Here is a 21,506-nt window from a genome sequence, read left to right as displayed (position 1 = left end):
TGTTCTATCCAAATGGGCACATAAGAGCGTAATTCACAGTATTGCTAATGTTCAGCTATGAGTGCCAATACTTATATATAACAAAAAACAGCACCAAGCAAATACAAGACAAAAATAGCAGCACAGCATATATATATATATATATATATATATATATATATATATATATATATATATATATATATATTTAAAAGTTGTTTTTCAATCTGGTGAAAAAACCAAATGGGTAATATCCCCACAAACAGCCTATGCTTAGTGGTTACAGAACGACAACTGACTGAAGAAAGGGAAATGGGAGCTTCAGTCCGGTAATATTTTCTAAAGGTAAGGGAAACAAGCTGGACACTTATTAAAACCTTGAATCCTTTAAAGTTTTCATCTGTGCAGTTGCACATATAAGACCTGAACCTTCTAGAATAGGCAACAGAGATAGTTGCCTGGCCCCAGCCTTCAGCATGCATGCTTGAAGTCAGGCGTGGGGACCTTACTGTTCCACCCCTTAACTGACTCCTGGAATGTCCCCACTATAGAGACGTGCCAGAGAAAAGTTCACTAGACACACCTATTGCATGAAAGGAGAAGAGGCCTTGTGAGCTTGGTCAGCTACAGTGGAGAATTATATAGAGACCATGATGGTCAGTACTAAGGTGGCTACAGTCACATACCTTGTAGAGAGCAGACCAAGTGCTACAGCACACAATGTCTTAGAGAAACTAACATAGTTGTGGCAGCAGCTCTTAGGGTCTTCAGAGAGGGACTGCCACCAGTAGTATGACAGCAACAAGATGAAGTCAAGCGTCATGTAGCTGGTGACACACTGGTAAATTGGGGCTTAGCATATGCTATCAAAGGAGGCCTGGTCCCATAAGGTCATCAAAATCCAGGAGGGTCTGTTCCAGCATGCTTATCTTGTGAACTCTTCACAACTAAGGGGTGTCAAGAGGCAAATGAGGCCGCGATAGTGCCTGTCTGACAGACGCAACCTGCTGCCTACAAATGGCATATTGCCAATACCAGTCAGCACAGAAAAGTGAAGGGGGAAGTAATTAAAGTCTAGCTCTAGACAATAAATAAAGTTTCATCTAATGCAGGCACAGTGATGCTGAAAAAAGAAATGAGAAGAAATTTGAGCATGCAGCCTAAAGTGGACTGGCAAAATATATATATAACCTGGCTTGATTCACTTATGAACTTTGTTCAGTTTAGGACCAAAACCTATAGACATACTTCAGACACCACAAATAATTTTATTCAACACCGTAATTTGAACAAAGTCTATTTATTTCAATTTCACACAAAACAGAAAGCCTAGTCAGATCTAGTGGTTAGTTTCTCCATTGATCCATCACATCAAGGCGCTTAAGCCTTCAAAAATGACACGTAGTATCAGATGTGGAAGCTGAAGTGAAACTATTAGCAGTCTTAATCTGAACACAAGACTTTCTTCAATGACCTCAAACAGTAAGACTACTTCTTCCTATGGCTACGTTTTTTCATGATGCAGTACAGAAGCTAATTCAGGCTACTTGTACTGTAACTTCTTAGGTCAACCAGACATAAAGGTGGTAACCTAATCACCTAAACTTTTAATTACCACCAAAATGGTCAACAAGCCAATTTCACCATTTCATACCCCTGCCTGATTACTAAATAAAGCATGCTTAAAACCTCAAATTTAAAAGGAGAGAGTTAAGCACGTGCCCACTAAACTCAATAGGTCTTGGTTGGACAACACATTATTTTTATTTTAGGAATTGGCATTTGTTGGCATGGGATATGTTTTGCCATACATTCAGCATATACTTCATAATTTAAACGTATTTCTTGGATAAATTTTTTAATCCATATATATACCCCGCAAACACAATCTTCTTTTATTGCATTGACAAATACATACATTAGTTTAGGACAGCTACTATAAAAATAATGTACAGTTTATAAAAAAAAATCTAGGAACTTGGATTGTACAAACTCAAGATAAAAATATAGTCATTTTAGTATTTCCATTAGATGTATGCTCTATAAAATTTAAACCACTATTCCCCTATTCTTTTGTCAGTTCTAAAAACAAACAAAAAATACACATGGTTTATATTTTTGATTCCATACAAGAACCTCAAAGTTTATATTTTTGTACATAATTTGAAAATCATTCTCTCCACAGGGGACGTAAGAATATACAAAGCATCAGGTGCACAATTATAGATTCTCCAGGTCCCTGAATGACAGAAGAACCACTTTAAGGAAGATGAGCATTGTGGGGAGCAGCAGGTGGAGGTGGTATTGGAGGTGGTGGTGGTGGTGGCAGAGACAGCAGTGAGAACAATGGGTCGTATGCATTCTGACTACACTCATGAGGCCACCCCCATGGTACAGAAGGGGGAGGAGGTGGAAAACTTGCCTCGTTGTTAACAGTTTCAAATGTTGGGGGAGGAAAAGAATATTGATGTCTCCTCAGGTTCTCCTGCCTCTGCTGCTGGCAATAAGCTGAAGGCTTTGGAAGTTCTGTGAAGTTAGGGTAATGCTGTGGAGATGTCCCATACTGCCTGAAGGAACGTGGGGAAGCAGATGAATGAGGAAATCGACTCCTGGCAAAGGTAGGATTGGGTTCTCTCCCAAAATATCCATGTGAATAATCCGAAGGATATTGTCTTCTGGGCTGATAATGAGCTCCGTTCCCATCTACAGAAAGAAATGAAAAAGCAATTGTGGTATTTTGGTAATTCAGGGTTATCCTGCGAATGTGGTATCATGGGGAACACGGACTGTCCCCTTCCCACCCCGGGCCAACTTTAAATGTGTTTTCATTTGTTTCAGTCCTTTAAATTTGTAAACTGCCTTGGTTACCTTGCGAGAAAGGCAGCATATAAATTGCAACGAACCAATGAATGTCTGCTGACACCGTGGATTCATTTGGGTAGAAGGGTGTGATAAAAATTCAATAAACATTTCCAGCTTCCGTAGCAGAATAAATGATAATTTCCCCCTGCAACCCCACACTGTTAATCTGTTCAGGATAAAGGCAATATTGACACTGAAAGGTTCTCACACGCAAGGACTAACATTTACAATTATGCTATATTCATACAGTAATCCATCTAAGAAAGTGGGATTTTGAGCTTTTATACATTAATTTGGTTTGAGGCCCAACATTAAAATTCCGTAATAGCACCTACTTACTGGAATCCTCTGGTTGTGGTCGGCACTTCTTTCTTCTTAGATTCTGAGATTTCTTCTGCTGTTTAGCTGCTCTCTCTTTCTCATCATCACTATAATCTAAAGCCTAGATCAAAACATTTACATAAGAAAGTGGAAACTGAGCAGAATATACCATTTGGTTCTTTTTACTGGCTATCAGCAGGCAATAACAGGTTATTTGATGCTCATTCATAAATATGACATTCTGGAATACACTATGAGCACCTTTACTACCACTGGAGTATAGTAGTAGTGGCTGGAGAAACCCAGGCAGATGGGCGGGGTATATATAATAAATTTGTAGTAGTAGTAGTAGTGGAAAATATAGGAAAGGATTATTTACATAGGATTCAAAGTACAAAATGATACAACTAGTTTTGTTTCTTTCCTAAATTTACTATTTACACTCAAGGAGAAGCAATCTGGAACTGGACCAAGAATCAATTTCACTGCAGAAATACAAAATTAAAGCAGCATGATCTTCATGACATGTTACAGACCATGGGATTCTAACCTGCCTTTTACAAACTTAATGAAAAATCTGCCATTGGGAGTTCCCCCAGCTTGATCCTTGAGAATATTATAGGATATGTGGGGAGCTATAGGTGGAGGGGGCAATGATAGAAAATTACTCCTTCATTAAGTCGCTGAAGAAGCAGTTTAGGATCCAAGTAAATTTATCCTCTTTCTGAGGATGAACTAAAACCTTTTAAAGATTGACAAACTACTTTGAAAATCCAGCTTTCAGACTACTGATACGTGGAGCTAAAGAACTCACATTGATTCTCATAAAGAGCTAATGAAGATGCAGACAAGATATATGCAGCACTATCTCTCATTGTTGTTCAGACAATTAAATGTTAAGATGCTCTCAGGGAAATTCATATTCCGTTGAACGACAGACACTGCTTAAGTGATTTTTCTATGCATATAATATCCCGCAAGAATACTGCTCTTTAAATAGTAACCACTTACAGACATTAAGGTATAAAATTTGTACACAAAAGGATGTACTTGCCTCGGGTGGTGGTTCTTCATCATTTTTCCATGATGCATCAGATCCTCTCTCTCTGAAAGATGAGACAAAGTGAAAGATCTATATACTGGGCATTATCTCTATGCATGAGTTACTGTTACCCTCAAGCAGGAGGAAAGAATAAAAAAACCCACAACTCAAATGCTACCTGCAGCCTCAGCCATTCAGAATTTGAACACTCAAAACAGCTTCCAGTATAGATATCAATTTCACATAGGAAAACTCACCTGCATGTTATAATGTCTAATTCATCTTATGTGCAAAACCACACATGGCAAAGAAATACATGGAACATTATAGTACACATGCAGTACTGATTCCAGTCTGGAAACGTCAGATTTAATTAAAAGTTTGCAAGAACTGTGATTCCTAAGACAACATTTGTCCTTTGAGAGTTCTTTTGTCATGGGTGAGAGGAAAAGCCGGAAAACAGGGTGGATAAAAATAAATGATTTTTTTAAAAAACTTATTAAACCTCACAATAATTTAATAATTATTTGTCAATGTATTTCTAATAGTATAACCAAATCAGTAATTTTTGATATAACTGTAAAAACTACTCTGAAAATTTATTATTACAAAAATGAAACCTTCATCTGGTTGTAAATATTAAGATTATACCAGCAAGAATGTGTCTTTCTGTAAAAAAATAATAATTTAAACCAAGTCTTACTGACTAGTGATTTAAATCAAATCCACCCTGCCGCAAAACCAGTGGCAATTTTTCAAATTGCCCACTTCAGTTCAATTGTGTACCATATTTGCCAGCAGCATGAGCCAGAAAGCAGCAGTTCAAATCTTACCTCTGTGACAAATTTACTAAGTGGCCTATCTTCAGTACTGAAATAGGACTGTCAGTGAGCCCTAATACCACTCTCTAAACATAAACAGATTTTAACTGAAACTGACAGGGCCTGATCCAGTCCTAGCCCCAGCATAGCAGCTGCAGCAGATGATTTCATCATGGCTCAGAGCCTTACCCTCCCCCTTCTGTCTAACATGCAAGTTACTCAGAAGAGGGAAAGCAGAATGGAGATATAGATGCCCCATATGAGCTTCTCAATACTTGCAGTGATTCATCCATGCTTCCTCCACAGATAAAAGGTTAAGACAGATAAAAAAAAGGACTTCTGGGTGCATGCATGCTGCATTTACTTAATGAGGCCTTCAGTTTAGAGAATAGCCTGTTGCCACAAATAAGGAGCAAACCCATTTCCACCTGATCTGATGAACATTTTGAACAAGGAACAGGGGTTATCAACAGAGCAACCTTTGAAGAAGCTCAGGATAGATGCTTCCTCTATCCCAAACACACCCTTCTGGGAGAGGATATAGCACATGATTTTAACTTCTGTTCAAAATCATTACGATTTTTAATCAGGAATCCTAAATCCAAAAGGCTAATTATGCTCAAGGATAGGTTTTGGATCATTTGAAGGCTACATTAAGTCTAGAATTTAAAAGCCTTCTGGGCAATATGAGTTGTGTATTTCCATACCAAATTTATAGCTCAAAATGAGGAAATCTTCAGGAGAACCAAGGTAAGGACCTCAGAGGATACTTACGTCTTTTAAACAGAACATCTGCATACAAGTCTCATATTCATATATCAGGAATTGTAAGTATATGGACACTAATGGCTAGCAAAGGTATTGTCTAAGCATTTCGGAATGCATCATCAAGGAGATGAGTTCTAAATCTATTTAGCAAGACTTTCAAGATGCACACATTTACATTACTTACTGTTTTATTTTTTCTGGAAATATATACTGGGTGAAGCTTTCAACGGATGGAGCAAAATATACAGCCTCATGCATCTTAATACCTTTGGATTCTATATGCTCAGGACTGTTAAACTGTAGCACATAAAAGGGATGTGACACAGGACCAAATACCTCAAAGACCTGCAAGACAAAAACCTACATTAGACATTCTATACTTTAGCATTCACCAACCTGGTGCCCTCCACATGTTTTGGACTAACTTTCATCAGCCCCAGTCAGCACAGCCATACTGACTTGGGCTAATGATATAGTAGCAATCCAAAACACGTCACAGCTTGGGGAACTGAAGCACCCAATATAAAATACTATGTTGTATCAAACAATGTAGCATTACTCAGCTGCTCATAAGGCTTCTGCCAGATGAACAAGGAAACAGTTTTCAATGATTCCTCCCCCCCCCCCCTTCAAATGGTTGAGTGATTTAGGAAGGGTGCAGGGGCTTAAGAAGGGAGAGGGAAACAGTGAAAATTGCTTCTGTCCTGTTCTGCTAATGGCAATATTAAAGTAAGATGGACAACACTGCTGAACACAACCCTGTAAGAATTCTCCTCCGGGCCCCATTGATTTTAGGCATGTTTCTTTGAATGCTCAAACAGAAAAGCCAAGTTCATTTGAATGTATGCAAATAAGTGCAACACAAGAGAGAAATAGGCCCTGCAACATACAATCTAAAACAAAGGAAGAGGCTTTCAATCTATATTTTATCACTAGCTGAACCTATGCGACATGGTGAGTCATTTTTTCAAAACCATCTGTTTGAAAGTACAGTTAAGTATCTTCAAGGTTACTGCCTATGTAAGGTAGCTTGATAGTGCCTTTATACTGGCAAAGTATTTCTACCTCTTTAGTTGTTCTTTACTTTAAAAAATGTATTTCCCCAGAAATTCATTAGACGTGAATAAAAAATATGTAAAAACACATAATGAGCAGAATGCAAAAAGCCAAAAGGCTTTAGATTAGTGATGGGGAAGCCTTTTGAGTCTGAGGGCCACGTTCCCTTGTGGGTAGCCTTCGGCAGGCAAGGGGTGGGGAGGCCCAAGTGATGGAGTCTGGGGAGAATCCCAAGGTCCAGATGGAGAGTTGCATTGAGCCCCCAGGCCTGAGGTTCCCCATTCCTGCTTTAAAAAATAAAATATACAGTACAAGTCATGTGCAATTTGCTCACCTTTCCCATTGAATGCCGATCTTCTTTAAATAGCACCGTATCTTCATTGACTGGAGGTAGTCCTTTCTGTGACTCTATTATTACTAAAAAGAAAATATTATAAAGCTGACAACCTTTTCCAAAAGAAGGTTAAACAGCATTAGTTTAAATCTCATTGCCCTGCTTCTACCTTCATAACCCAAGTTTGAGGAACTACCGTATATACTCGAGTATAAGCCGACCCAAATATAAGCAGAGGCACCTAATTTTAGGACAAAAAACTGGGGAAACTTATTGACTCGAGTATAAGCCGGTTCACCACACCACAAACCTGGCAGCGGCGGCAGCGGAGGAGGAAGAACAAGCAGCCCCAAAGGGCTCCTTTCAGGCTGCTCCTTCCTCCGCCGCCACCTCTGCCGCTCACAAGAGCAGGCATAGGAGCCCAGTTGGGAGAGGCACAGTGCAGAGCCTCTTCCAACCTCGGCCCCTGTGCCTGCCCTTGCGAGAGGCGGGCAGTGGCGGAGGGACGAGCAGCGAGAAAGGGCTCCTTTCTCACCGCTTGTTCCTCTGCTGCCGCCCGCCTCACTCGAGTATAAGCTGAGGGAGGCTTTTTCAGCATAAAAAATATGCTGAAAAACTCAGCTTATACTCGAGTATATACGGTACTTTAAACTACAATATTAATCTATAGCTGCACTGATGAATAAAGTTTGAGCCATGCATCATGTGAAACCAGCATGTGGACTGGGAAAGCAGTGCCCCATTTGAAGGTATTCACATGATGAGCTTGTTGTAAGACAGAGTAGGATTCTCAGTACTCACAAGCTCACTGTTTACAATTGCTTATGGCTACAAATCAGAAAGCTCTATTGTTTCTACAGATGGAAATTAGACATCTATCAACTTCTGCTAGAGCTATCAGAATGCTACACCTCTCCATTAAGCTTGATATTCACTGGGACGGTATAATTAAAAGACACAGAGATCAATAACTTCAAGAAAAGCACTGTGACACTTTGCTGTAGAACTAATAGCAATGTAATGAATTGTGGATATTGTGGATAAACTGTTACCTTTCCTAATATATACTTTCTGACAAGCAGATTTCATGTTTAACATCAAAAGTGCATGAAACTATGTAAAAGAGTGTCAATTTCTAAAGAAGAAAACTACAAAGAAGGCAGGTGATTTGATATCATTTAATAAAAATGTAAATTACTCCCAATTATCCTGCAAAAATCTAATATTCATTGCTGCAGAAACAAGAAAATGCTTCTGCAACACTTATTAACGGAAACTCATTTCCTGGCAAGGAAGTCATCCATTCTGAGACAGTATAATGATCAATTAAATATTCACACTCATCACTCCTTCACAAAAAAAACTCCAGAGTACAATTAATGCAGCAGTGACAGCTTGATCGCTACTAAAGGTGAAGCAACAGAAAAATAAAAAAGTGCACTCTTGTGACATGTTCTGGCTAACACCAGACTACACAGGGTGCAGACCAACAGAAATTAAAGGACCTAACTTAGTTATGCTCATTAACTCAAACAGGTCTACTCTAAATAAAACTTAGTTGAATAGTAGCAACAGTGATCTTGTGAGTGTCAGTTAATGGCTTTGGTCCCTCTCTTCTCACCTCATCAGGTGTGAAAATATATTGTACCACATATAAACTTTTCTTTAAAGGCCTGAAGCTGTAAATCAAAACCTGTAACTTACTGTAATGAGTTGCAAGGCATTTCCCCACTTGTTCACATTATCAAAGTATCTGTCCATATATGTGTTCTGTAATCTATTGGCATCCCATCTTGAAACGGTTCAGATCCATAAGGATCTGTGCCTTTCATCAATATTTTTGTGCTTTGGTGCTGCTGATCTGTGATTTACAGCTTTGCAGTTTATCACTGTGACAGTGGTTTCCAGAGGACCTTGTGTAAAAATAATCAGGGAGGGAGGGGACTGAGGTGCAGCAGCCACAGCACTCCCGAAATTTCAAGTGTACCCCCAGGAAGAAAAAAAAAAGGTTGGACAAACCCAAGTACAATGACCCATGTTTTGAACAGATGGAACTACTGAGTAGATTTTAACTCAAAAAGAAATAGGTCACCTTAAAATGCATATTTTAGTGACTTAATCACAATGGCTTGAGCATCCAATAAGAACGCTCAGTTGAACTAGTCACACTATATTTCTGCATGCGTGTTTTCATACAATCAGGATTACACCGCTATCAGCACAATTTTAGGCTTGATTTAAATCGCTTGCATTTGACAGACTATGATTCATGTTCCGTGTAGAAAATGTGCTTGAAAGACCCTGTCACTTTAAATCCGTTACCTATCTTATTTGCTTTTAGAAAGGTAAGATTTGCAGTGAAAGCCTGTGCATATTTTTTCAGTCTCATGTCCCACTCTGTTCAATGGGGTTCACTTACAGATTCGCAATCTTAGGAGAAATGCAGCATGCTAGTGTCTGGCCCGTACCATTTCAAGCACAAAAAGAGGGGGAACCAGAAGAAAGAGCCGCAACATGAGTCAAAATCTAGCCAAGAATATTACGCTCAATACACTTTTCCTTCTTGAACAGCAAAAATACCCCCCCCCCCCAATTATGGCAGTTCATTCATACCATGCGGCTTCAAAACAAACATGGCAACAACATGTTTTCAATTAATGTTTTTGTACATTATTTTGGTTTCAGATGCATTTTAAATGCTTTTAAGATGGTTGCTGCATGCACGAAATGAATGAAATATAGGTTTGGGTAGATGTGCATGAAGCCAGGGTGTGAAACAAAAAGTACACATTCTAGAGGTTCTGACTATCCCTTGACACTAAACTATACTATACACTTGGCATCTACACACTTAGGAATATGGTATCATATTATAACTTATTCTTATATCCTGCCTTTCCTCCAAAAGGAACCCCTCTGTCAAAACATTAAACTTCTCAATACACTATGAACTATAAAGGAGAACAATTATTGAAAAAGCATGCACACACATAAACATTTCGCTTACCTAGGTGCTCAATGATGCTGGAAACTTTTCCAAAAGGCATAAGTTCAACCGATTCAGGCAGAATTATGGTAAAATCTTCAACAGGAAGTGGCTCCTGCTGGATAATTTTAAGAATTTATTTTAATAATAAAATATTAATCCTACTGCTGCCCACCCTAGATAATCTCTTTGTAGCTGTCTGGCCGACGGTCAATTTATAACTGCAGACCTAAAATCCACAATTAGTTAACCTTGTTATCATTCATTAAATTTATATACCACCCTCCATCCAAGGATCACAGGGGAGTTTACGTATAAAAACACAAAAACACATAACATAATAGCAAACAAAACAATGCTCCCCCTTTAAAAGACCATAGATTGTTTAAGCAGCCAAAGGCCTGGGAGGAGAGGAATGTTTTCAACTGGCACCTGAGGATATGTAATGAAGATGCTAAGTGAGCCTCCCTGGAGCTTCCTTTGGTCCAAACATCTAATTTTAGCAAACTCTGCATGTTTGGATGCACGGTGCCCAAGGAAAGGCAAGCACAGTGCAACGGGAACTCCTCTGGCTATCTTCCCTACAAATCACCAAAAGTGACAAAGGATGCGCATGCCCAGTGTCTTCATGCCTCTTGAGCTCTCATTAACTAGGGAAGGCAGCATGGGTGCCTAAAAGGAAGCAAGCAGCCTGTTATTTGCTTCTCTTGACTCTTGGGCTGGGGGTGGAGATGGAGACAGAAATCACAGCACATCTTGGACCTTGGTCCCCAGGCTCCAGCTGATGCAAAAAGCTTTAGATGGGGACAGACTATTGCTGGTACAAAACCTCAAAAGTCTGCAGTGGCTGCCCAAACACTACTGGGCCAGGTTCAAGGTTTTGTAATAATTTACCATTGGGGCCCAGTATTCAAGGGCAGCCTAATTCCTTATATCCCTGCCCTATCACTGAGATTTCCAGGAGTCACTGTTAAGTGTTCCCCATGGCTCAGAGGTACAGACCATATCCACCAAGAGCCTTCTCCCTAATGAGTGCCTACTGCAGTCATTTTTACTGAAGTTTTACTGAAGTTTATAGTTGCTGTGTTGAGGGGTTTTTTTAAAAAAGAGGAGCAAAAACAGACACTGTACATGAAGAGAAAGACAAACATTAACAAAACAATACTTATTATTATTAACTTGTTTTCTTGATTTTACAGTTTTAATTTTGGAGGTATTGTATCTTAGAAAACTGCTTAGCAACTATTGCAGCCATGCAGTTTATAAATTGTTCAAATATATACAATAATAAACAATACACTTGTTTTGGCACTTGCTAACTTTAAGTTTGGACCAGAAAAACAAGTGTTGGGGAAAGATGATAAAGTGGGACTCCAAAGCATCCCTTGCAATGCTTTAACAGACAAAGGAGGAGGGCCCCTTTGCTCTGAGCACTTTCTATAACAACATCTAATTCTGCCCTATAAAAGCACTACAGATAAGATTCTCAGATAAACCGTCCAACTATAGGTAGATGAGGATTGTCTATAAATCAACATACTTACTTCACTTAATTCGCCCTTCTTTCTATTAGGGCAAGAGTTACTTTCAGTCTTAGACTGCTGATCATCATCTTCAGACAGCATTGGAAGACAGGAAGAAGAGGAGACAGAAGATGAACTGTCTGTAGATGAACTGTCTGTATCACTGCACGAAAGTTAAATTTTATTTTTATTCTTCAGCATATCTCCTGCTACATTCTATTTACAGAAAAATCTTAAAAGAAGAAATTGTTGTTCATATAATAGCAAAAGAAGCCTATGGGCTGCATCCAACCATGTCACTCAACTTATGGTAAGGCTTCAATCAGCAGACTAGGGGAAAGTAATATCCAGTGATTTCCCTCTCTTGCTTGGAACCCCACTCCCCCCCCCAAAAAAAAAACATGGTCTGAAGGATTCCCCAACCCTCTGGAGAACATTTTGGGAAGGAAGCAATGGAATCCTTCTTGTCACATGAGAAACACCACTGGACACAATTCTGGGTTGGTAAGTGCTGTTATGATCACAAAATTTCGCAGAAGCCTAAACTCTGGTTCACTTGGTAGCCTGCCATCAAGGCATGAATGAGATGCAAATCTGAGCTTTAGGGGGACTCTACAGAACGAGCTACAGAGGAGGGAGCAGGAAAGGGGGCAGGATTGGAAAGGGACTAAACAATTGTTTGTTGAGCCTCTCCAAGCAAAAGGCTCTTAGAGAGCCCACAATTTATTCAGACTCTGGCCAGTACCAATGTTCTTCCCCACAAGAACAGACTTTTAAAAAGTTCAAAAGCATAATACAGTTGAGCTGAGAACTATGCTGGTCCTCCAAAAGATATTTTGCAATTTCTACCTGAATCTAAACTCAAGTGTAAACATGTGAGTAAATCATATTTCTTAAAGCAACGACAGTCTCCACTGTTGTCTTCAATTCTCCCAAGCAGCATAGGCCCTGTGCACAGCTCAGCAGCGATTTCGCATGGCCTGCAACAATACCTTTCTAACTTTCATGGCAGCAAGGATGTATTTCACTGGCTTGTTGATGCCTGCACAAAATTTCCATAGTCAGCAGGTTGGCAGAGACCCAGTATTCCCAGTGCCAGAACTACAATGCTTTGCAAGCCCTTAGTGCCACTTTCTTACTTGGGAGTATTGTGCTAAACAAACAAAATCCAAGTATTGTTAATTCTCATCACTAATATGCTGATAGAATTTAGCTTTTGCAGTATATTAATATTCAACTTTTTAACAGCACACATAGCTCTGGTCATGACAAGACTAGGTCTGTTCAAGCATTCAGGTACCTACAACCTGAATTTACTTATTTATTTACTTATTTATGGAGACGCGGGTAGCACTGTGAGTTAAACCAGAGCCTAGGACTTGCTGATCAGAAGGTTGGCAGTTCGAATCCCCGCAACGGGGTGAGCTCCCTGTTGAATAGTGGCATTTTTGGGTCCCTGCTCCTGCCAACCTAGCAGTTCCAAAGCATGTCAAAGTGCAAGTAGATAAATACTGTAGGTACTGCTCCGGCAGGAAGGTAAACGGCATTTCCGTGTGCTGCTCTGGTTCGCCAGAAGCGGCTTAGTCATGCTGGCCACATGACCTGGAAGCTGTCTGTGGGCAAACGCCGGCTCCCTCGGCCAATAAAGCGAGATGAGCGCCGCAACCCCCGAGTCGGCCACGACTGGACCTTTACTTATTTACTGGATTTTTAGAAGATCTTTTTCTCCAAGGAGCTCAAGGTGGTGTACATGGTTTGCCCTCTCCTCATTTAATCCACATAAGAACAGTGTGAAGCAGGTTTGCCTGAGAGGAAGCGGATAGGCCAAGGACGCCCAGTGAGCTTAATGAGCCAAGTGGGCTTTGGTCTCCAATGTCCTGGTCAGACACTGTAACCACTAAACAACACTGGTGTAGTATTGAAAAATAGGCCCAATATATATGCATACTAGCTGTGGCCTGTTGGCTTTGCTAATAAAGTTTTGATTGATTGATTGATATATGCATACATCTGGTTCTGTTACTTATCACTTAACTAGCAGTTTCCTAGGCTTCCCATAGGCAACCGTGATAAGGAATGCTAGACTATACAGGCCACTGGCCTGATCCAGCAGACTATGTTCTTATCAATATGTCTGGACATAAACAAGTTTATTGCAAGAGCTAGTTAAAATATTTGGCATTTTTAAGTGTTGGTAGTCTGCTCCATCATTTTTAACTACTTCAAACTCCGTTTAAATTTGTTTTAATATTAACTTACATCACTCCTGCCGCATACTGCCCTAGTATATGTAAGGACAGACGTCAGTTTTAAAATATGTTAAGGAAGAAAAATCTCGTGCTTTTTATAAAGGTGGTACCAACCAAAAGTGGAAGGTAGCACAAAATAAAACAGACTCTATAGAGCAGCACGCGACTTTTTTTCCTGCTACACAACCGGCAACCCATCACTGCCGAAGCACAGCCACGCAAGGTCCTTTTCCAGCGTCTAACTTTCCCCAAGTGCTTTTCTCCAGTCTCGCAGCCATTAAAAGGTGACGCGCAGCTAGGTGGCAAGCCGAGCAGTACAAATACCCGCTTTCCTCTCCTACTTCCCCGGGAAGTTCGAAAATGCAAGATTCCGGCCGGGCGGATTTCCTGCCATGCTTTGCGGAACTACCCACCTGTCGGAATCCGAGGAGGAGCCGCCGCCTTCCATCGCCGACGAGTCCTGCTCGATCCCTAGCGGCGCCGGCCTCGATTCCTCCGCGACACCCATCCCTACATCTTGGAGGTCGCCGTTAAAATCCGGAAGGCTTCTCAAATCGGGCGACGGCGGCTTCTCCTCCCTTCTCTCGCCGAGGAGGGGCGTCTCGTCTGCCGGTGCAGCGGGTGCATCGGGGTCGCGGCGAGGTCCCCCGCCCGGCTCGTCTCCTTCTCCGGCGTTGAAACTGAGCCGCGGGCCGCCGACGGAGGACGACGACGAGCCATTTCCCAACGGAGGCGGCTCCCCTTCCGCCGCGCCGGACGGCTGCAGCAGGCCCGGACAAGGGCCGGGCTGCGGGGCTCCTCCTTCCACGCCGCCTCCATGAGGGCCGGCCGCCTCGGAGGCCTCCGTGGCTCCCTTCTCTCCCTCCTTCACGGCAAGGGCCAGCGGGCAGGTCCCGGCCGAGCTCCCCTCGGCACCGCCAGCCACGCTCAGCTGCTGCAGCCGCTGCGTCACTCGGCAGCCCGCGAGGCCGGAGTCCCCGGAGTCCCGCGAAGCCGGGAGCTCGTCCATCTGCGCGCCTTCTTTCCGCGCGTAATTACGCACAGCTGCCCTGGCAACAACGGCGGGAGCTGCGGCGCGCGCGCCGGATACGCTGCTTCCGGCCTCGTTCGTTCTCCGCATGGGAGGAAGAGCTTCGCGCATGCGGGGACCTGGGGACTCCAGTGTGTGCGCAGGCGCCTTTTGCCTAAATACGTAACAGGCGAACAGTTAGAATTATGGTAGCGTTGAAGTCAAGCCCGTTTCAATCGTTCGCCCAACGTGGGGCTTCAGCACACAATCCTGAGTCTCATGCGCTACCGACTGAGCTAACCCAGGAATAGTAAAGTTGCCCTAGAGCCCCATAAGAAAACGACTGAAAAACTTTCATCAGGCCAACAAAATGTCACAAAGTAGTGTGCCATCTTTGTGGTGGTGGTAGTGAAGGCGAAACGTTTCTTAGACCAGCTGAAACGTCTGTGCAACCTTTTGACTTCTCTCAGGAGGGTTCAGCCTAGATGGCACACACGAGTCCATGGCTTCACCATCAGCCACATAGAATAGTAGAGTTGGAAAGGGATCACAAGGGTCATCTACTCCAACCCCCTGCAATGCAGGATTTTTTTTGTCCAGCATGGGGCTCAAACCCATGACATTGAGGTTATGAGTCCTGTGCTTTACAGCAGAGCTTTCCAAACTTTTCATGTTGGTGACACACTTTTTAGACATGCATCATTTCTCGACACAGTAATACAGCTTTACTGGCAAACCAGAGGTTAAAGGAACACCTTTCCAGCCCCAGGAGGAGCATGGGGAGAGTTCATGCAGCACATCTACACAGTGCAGCCAACACACCAACACTTCACGACACACAGTTTGTAAAGCTCTGCTTTAAGGTTTGAGCTATCCACCCTCTGTGTGAATCAGGATTCTCTCTCGCCACACCCCCTGGCTGAGAGTGTGACTACACTGGCTTTGTTTCACACTCTCCTTGAGTGCTCTTGCATGGCTGGAATGTGTGCTTGAACTCGGATATTGTCTCTTGCTTGCCTAGATAGAAGGGTGTCTGTGTGTGCGTTTGCCTGTAGAAACTAGCCTACTATACAAAGGTAGAATTTACATTTGTTTCTTTACCCACTTTCGCCTCTTGCCCCACCCACCATTGTCCAGATAGCAATGTAGCCCTCAGTCTGAAAAAAATTCCCCCAGTTCTTGCTTTATTATCTTGCCTGACATTTTGATTTTTTTATTATAAATTTATATTTATTTGCATTCATACATCTAAGCTGCATTTCTGCCCATTGAAGTTGCTAATACAGTGGTACCTCGGGTTAAGTACTTAATTTGTTCCGGAGATCCGTTCTTAACCTGAAACTGTTCTTAACCTGAAGCACCACTTTAGCTAATGGGGCCTCCTGCTGCTGTCGCGCCACCGCCACACAATTTCTGTTCTCATCCTGAAGCAAAGTTCTTAACCTGAAGCACTATTTCCAGGTTAGCGGAGTCTGTAACCTGAAGCGTATGTAACCTGAAGCATATGTAACCTGAGGTACCACTGTAAAAGTAACCATGAATAAAAATGCATCATAAAGGAGAATAAACCTGCAGTCACAATTAGCAGAAAACCAGTATTTCAAACAAAAATGAAAAAGAAAGCTGGAACCAATCAAAGGCCTGGTGAGATAAAACAACAGTCTTTAACAGCACATCAGAAGGCATTTAGTGTGAGGAACCTAGAAGAATGCAGGAGCAGGGATTTTCACAAAATTGTAATAATAATCTTGTTCTTATTAACAGTAACATTTAACTGGTAATTAACTGATGCTGGGGATAGTGGTAATAAACATAGGCTGGTTAGGTACTTACATTTTTCATCTGCGCCTTACGTTTCTTGAAAAGCTTTATTCATCTCCCCACCTTGAGGGCAGTAGCTTAGTGGCAAATTCAGAAGTGCAAGGTCCCTTCATGATCATCACAGCCATGCCTCCTCGTAGCCATGTCCCTTCTAAGATTATACAACTTTCTAAGAATAAGAAATAAAGGGGGGGGGGGAGAGTAGGCTGTATGCCGAGCCCATTCTAACCCCTTGTCAGGGAACTGCCATCGGAGCCAGAGGCGGAGGAAAGGCTCCAGAGGGATGCCAGAGAGGGTCCCAGTAGGGAGAGAGGCAGCGCATCTGCTGGGGAAGGAAATCAGCATAGCACCAGTGGAGAAGGGGGGCAGAAGGGGGAATCGGCGAGGAGGCTCCAGGACTCCTTGCCGGAGACTAGCGGGGAGAGCACGGATCCTCCGCTGCCCACACCCTCCCTGCACAGAAGACTTCCGCGCAGGGAGAGTGGAGGAGACCAGGCATCAAAGAACCTCTTTGCTGGAAGAAGTTCAAGAAACGCCCACTGACGGATTCTGCCAGCGATTGAGACAGCCACGGGTTCACCCAGGTAACCTAGCCAGGAGTGGCGACAACTTACACACGAGCATCCCCTAGAACCATTACACCCCTGGATCAAGCAAATGTTGAAATATAAGCCAGGCTAGCTTCCTGATGAGGCGATTGCCTGGGTGATGGGCCATTAAGGGGAACAAAGGAAAGGGGCTCTGTACAAGACAGCAAATGGATAGAAAAGCATCAAGCTGGAGAGAGAGAGATGTTTGATTATTGTTGGAATCCAAGGCTGAGACTAATAGAAGAAACAAGACTCTTTGGGGGTGTTGATGCTGAGGTGACAGGAAGTTTGGTGCTGTGTTTGTACAATGGTGGGAGCACCAGATTGGCTCTGCCAGTGTGCCCACTCAAGACTGGCCTCCCTATTGCATCACCCCTCTCCCAGTAAAAGCTAGCACAGCACCAACTCTCCCCTCCAGCCACGCTTGGCTCTTTGTCAGTTCTGTGGGTGGTGGGGCATGGATGTTCTTAAATGGTAGAGTAACTTGCACCCCACAAGAAGAGAATAAGTTTGGCTGGGGGCTCTTGGGGGGGAATGCCTTATGTCTCCACTACAGAGGCTTTTCTAAATTAAAGCTTGGCTTCCTTATACAGTAGTACCTTGGGTTAAGAACTTAATTCGTTCTGGAGGTTCGTTCTTAACCTGAAACTGTTCTTAACCTGAGGCACCACTTTAGCTAATGGGGCCTCCTGCTGCCATCACACCACCGGAGCATGATTTCTGTGTTTATCCTGAAGCGAAGTTCTTAACCTGAGGTACTATTTCTGGGTTAGCGGAGTCTGTAAGCTGAAGCGTATGTAACCTGAAGCATATGTAACCCGAGGTACCACTGTACAGTCAGCATTGCTTATTATGGATGTAACTCTCCATGGTCTCAGACTTTTCTGGTTTCCTAGTCCTGTCACCAAAGATGCTTTTTAGGTTTGTGTACCTCTGTAATCTGAGGTACCACTGTATGTGTTTTCATGCAAAATGAGGCTTATATAGCTCAACTTTCCATTTAACCAGGGAAGGGTGGGACAGGGAATGGCTAAATAATCGATTCTTAATGTTTTTCACAATTGGTTGGATCTGTTGCTGTGCAATACTGAGTGCTACAGTATATGCAAATGGGCCCTTTTATGGAAAAGTTAAATTAAGAATAACACTTGCAACAATTACTTATCTATTGGGCAAATATACAGCTGTTGCTTATTTATTCTTCAGCTATTTCATTCTCTAATTTCCTTCACCAGGATAAATAATTTTATCATATTTCAAAGTTTGTTTGCTTAATAGATTTCTTATTTAAATATTTACTGTGCTTCATAGTAATATTTCAGCGCTTCATCACTTATTTTAATATCAGCCGTATCTACGTTGTTACTTTTCTGCACAAATAAGGATACTGTACTAGAGAGATACATTATTTGTCTTGATAACACAAGCTATACTTTTTTATTTTAAAAAAAGCATAAAGAGGAATCCTTCTCTTCACTGCTGGAGCGGGTTATGACAAAGGAGGAGATGTCCATCTACTGGCTGCCTCTGGTGGCCCCTAGGCATAGGGGCCTCTATGAAGGCCCCTACTTCAACTGCAAAGAACATGGAGTTCCTACCAGTGGAAGCAAGCATATGGCCTTGAAAGTGGGTGTTGGGGGGGGGGGGAGAGGAGCAGGAGTGTCCGCAAATCTTCTGAAATCAAAACTGCTCCATTCTCAGCTATGCCAGTTCAGAGCATTTCTCAATCAATGGGTTGCATCTGACTAAGTCATATTCAGAGTAGATCCATTAAAATCAGTTGGCTTGTTAGTCATGTCCATTGATTTCAATTGGTCTGTTATGATTTTGACTTAGTCATAGTGCTGCAGTCCTTCACATGTGTACTCCCAGGCAGAAGTGGCTCACCAGATGGGATGGAGTCACTCCACTAACCTCCAGGCAGGTGGGTCACTGTTGCTTACTGGGAGGGAAATAATTGTTCCTTTCATAGAATCACAGAAGTATAGAGTTGAAAGGGATCCTAAGGACCATCTAGTCCAACCCCCTGCAATGCAGGAATCTCAGCTGAAGCATCCATGACAGATGGCCATCCAACCTCTGCTTAAAAACCTCCAAGGAAGGAAAGTCCACAACCTCCCAAAGGAGACTGTTCCATTGTCGAACAGCTCTTATTGTCAGCAAGTTCTTCCTGATATTTAGTTGGAATCTCCTTTCTTGTAACTTGAAGCCATTGGTTCAAGTCCTACCCTACAGAGCAGGAGAAAACAAGCTTGTTCCCTCTTCCTGTGTGGAGAGCCACTGTGGTGTAGTGGTTAGGAGCGGTAGACTTGTAATCTGGTGAACCGGGTTTGTGTCTTCGCTCCTCCACATGCAGCTGCTGGGTGACCTTGGGCTAGTCACACTTCTTTGAAGTCTCTCAGCCTCACTCACCTCACAGAGTGTTTGTTGTGGGGGAGGAAGGGAAAGGAGAATCTTAGCTGCTTTGAGATTCCTTCGGGTAGTGATAAAGCAGGATATCAAATCCAAACTCCTCCTCTTCCTCCTCTTCCTCCTCCTCCTCCTCCTCCTCCTCCTCCTCCTCCTCCTCCTCTTCTTCTTCTTCTTCTTCTTCTTCTTCTTCTTCTTCTTCTTCTTCCATGTGACAACCCTTGAGATATCTCCTGTCAGTCTCCTCTTTTCCTGGCTAAACATACCCAGCTCCTTCAACTGTTCCTCATAAGGCTTTATTTTAACGAGTTCAGTAACTATGACAACTGAGCGTAGTACCTCTGGAATTTGGAGTTCTCTGACCTGAGACTGAAAGGTGTGTGCATGTGTAAACATTCAAAGGCCACTTAGAAAGAGATGCTCAGTCTGAGACTGCACTCTTCTTGTGCACACTTATCAGGAATGAAATCAGTGATATTTACTCCTGGGTAAACAATAACGAGCAGAGTCTGGCTTTGTTTTCTGTTCCCTTGACAACCAGGATTGTTACATAAAGTTAAGAAATGTCTTATGGTGGCTAAAAAAAAAAACATTGCTATTCTTAAAACTGTTTTCCATATTACTCGCCTAATGAACACATGCAGTAGATTGCCTGGATGTTTTATTACAGTCAAGCAGTATATACATTTCTTTCCTATGTGCATATAGGAAGCTGATATTTGCAGGGAGTCAGGGTAGGAGGGGGGAAGAAAAGCAAAAGAGAAGGCCGGTTGCACAACACCAGTATCTATGACATGGGAGTGAGAAAGAATAAACAAAGACAGGTGGAAATTGATGGTCTAAAACAACAGAAGAAGCCTGAGTAAAGCAGGAAGGCAGAGAACTGAGAGGGAAATTGAACTTTTAAGCAATGGCGGAGGTTAGACCTTCATACAATGAAATATCAAATCCTTGGAAAGAAACTGAGAGGGAAACAATGGCGGCAGAGTTTGGGGTGAGCAGGAGGTGACACAGAGGAAAGAGTGGCAGCTTAAAAACAAGATTTGAGCACAGTAAGAAGGGAGTTGAGAAAGATTCTGTTGTGTTATCTTTTTGGTGTTCGTTTCTGCATTGTACCCATCTCTACTATTTCTCCTTGTTAAAACTGTTTGTTTGTTGGTTGGTTGGTTGGTTGGTTTAAAAACAACATATCCATTTTCCTCCATATAATTTCACATCCCCATCTATTAGGTTTCAAAACCAGAATTTATGCATAGTTGGATAGGGAGATACCTCTTCCAAGGCAGAACCGGCTTCAACATGTGGAAGCCAAAAATCAGTGGGGGAGGTGTCTCCTTCCAAAGCATTGCCTTTTTGTTTGCAAATTGGGTTAGTTAATCAATTTATCAATTGGACCTCATAAACTCATGAAAACAATGTTTCCTTTCCCTAAGTGACAACCCAAATAATAATCCAGTGCTCCGAATCCGGTGCATTTTGACATGTGCACAATGGATCCCTCCTTCTGCAGCTCATCTAACACAACTATCCTACACTAAAGCCTCTGGATCATACTACTGACTTTTATTTATTTTTACCAAAATATTAAGCAGGGAAACATATGCTTGTGATGTGCAGATTTATGCTGACGTAACTGATGAGATTATAAAAAAGGTAAAGGAAAAGGACCCCTGACAGTTAAGTCCAGTCGCGAACGAATCTGGGGTTGCGGCGCTCATCTCGCTTTACTGGCCGAG

At 42.3% G+C, this 21,506-nt stretch overlaps 1 protein-coding gene across 1 annotated transcript; it reads right to left on the bottom strand.

Moving 5' to 3' along the window:
* Positions 1–1,263: 1,263 nt before the first annotated feature.
* On the bottom strand, positions 1,264–15,082 carry NAF1 (nuclear assembly factor 1 ribonucleoprotein; the record flags this gene model as incomplete). Its single annotated transcript, XM_083754701.1, is given in 10 exon segments — positions 1,264–2,682; positions 3,181–3,283; positions 4,217–4,268; positions 5,978–6,138; positions 7,184–7,266; positions 10,191–10,287; positions 11,714–11,855; positions 14,355–15,020; positions 15,022–15,064; positions 15,067–15,082. Coding segments are annotated over 10 exon segments (1,806 nt in total). The 3' UTR covers positions 1,264–2,239.
* Positions 15,083–21,506: the final 6,424 nt, after the last annotated feature.

The sequence above is a fragment of the Podarcis gaigeae genome (genome assembly GCF_964106915.1).
Source record: "Podarcis gaigeae genome assembly, chromosome: 9".
NCBI classification, from domain to species: Eukaryota; Metazoa; Chordata; class Lepidosauria; order Squamata; family Lacertidae; genus Podarcis; species Podarcis gaigeae.
This window is presented reverse-complemented; position numbering and strand designations above follow the sequence as displayed.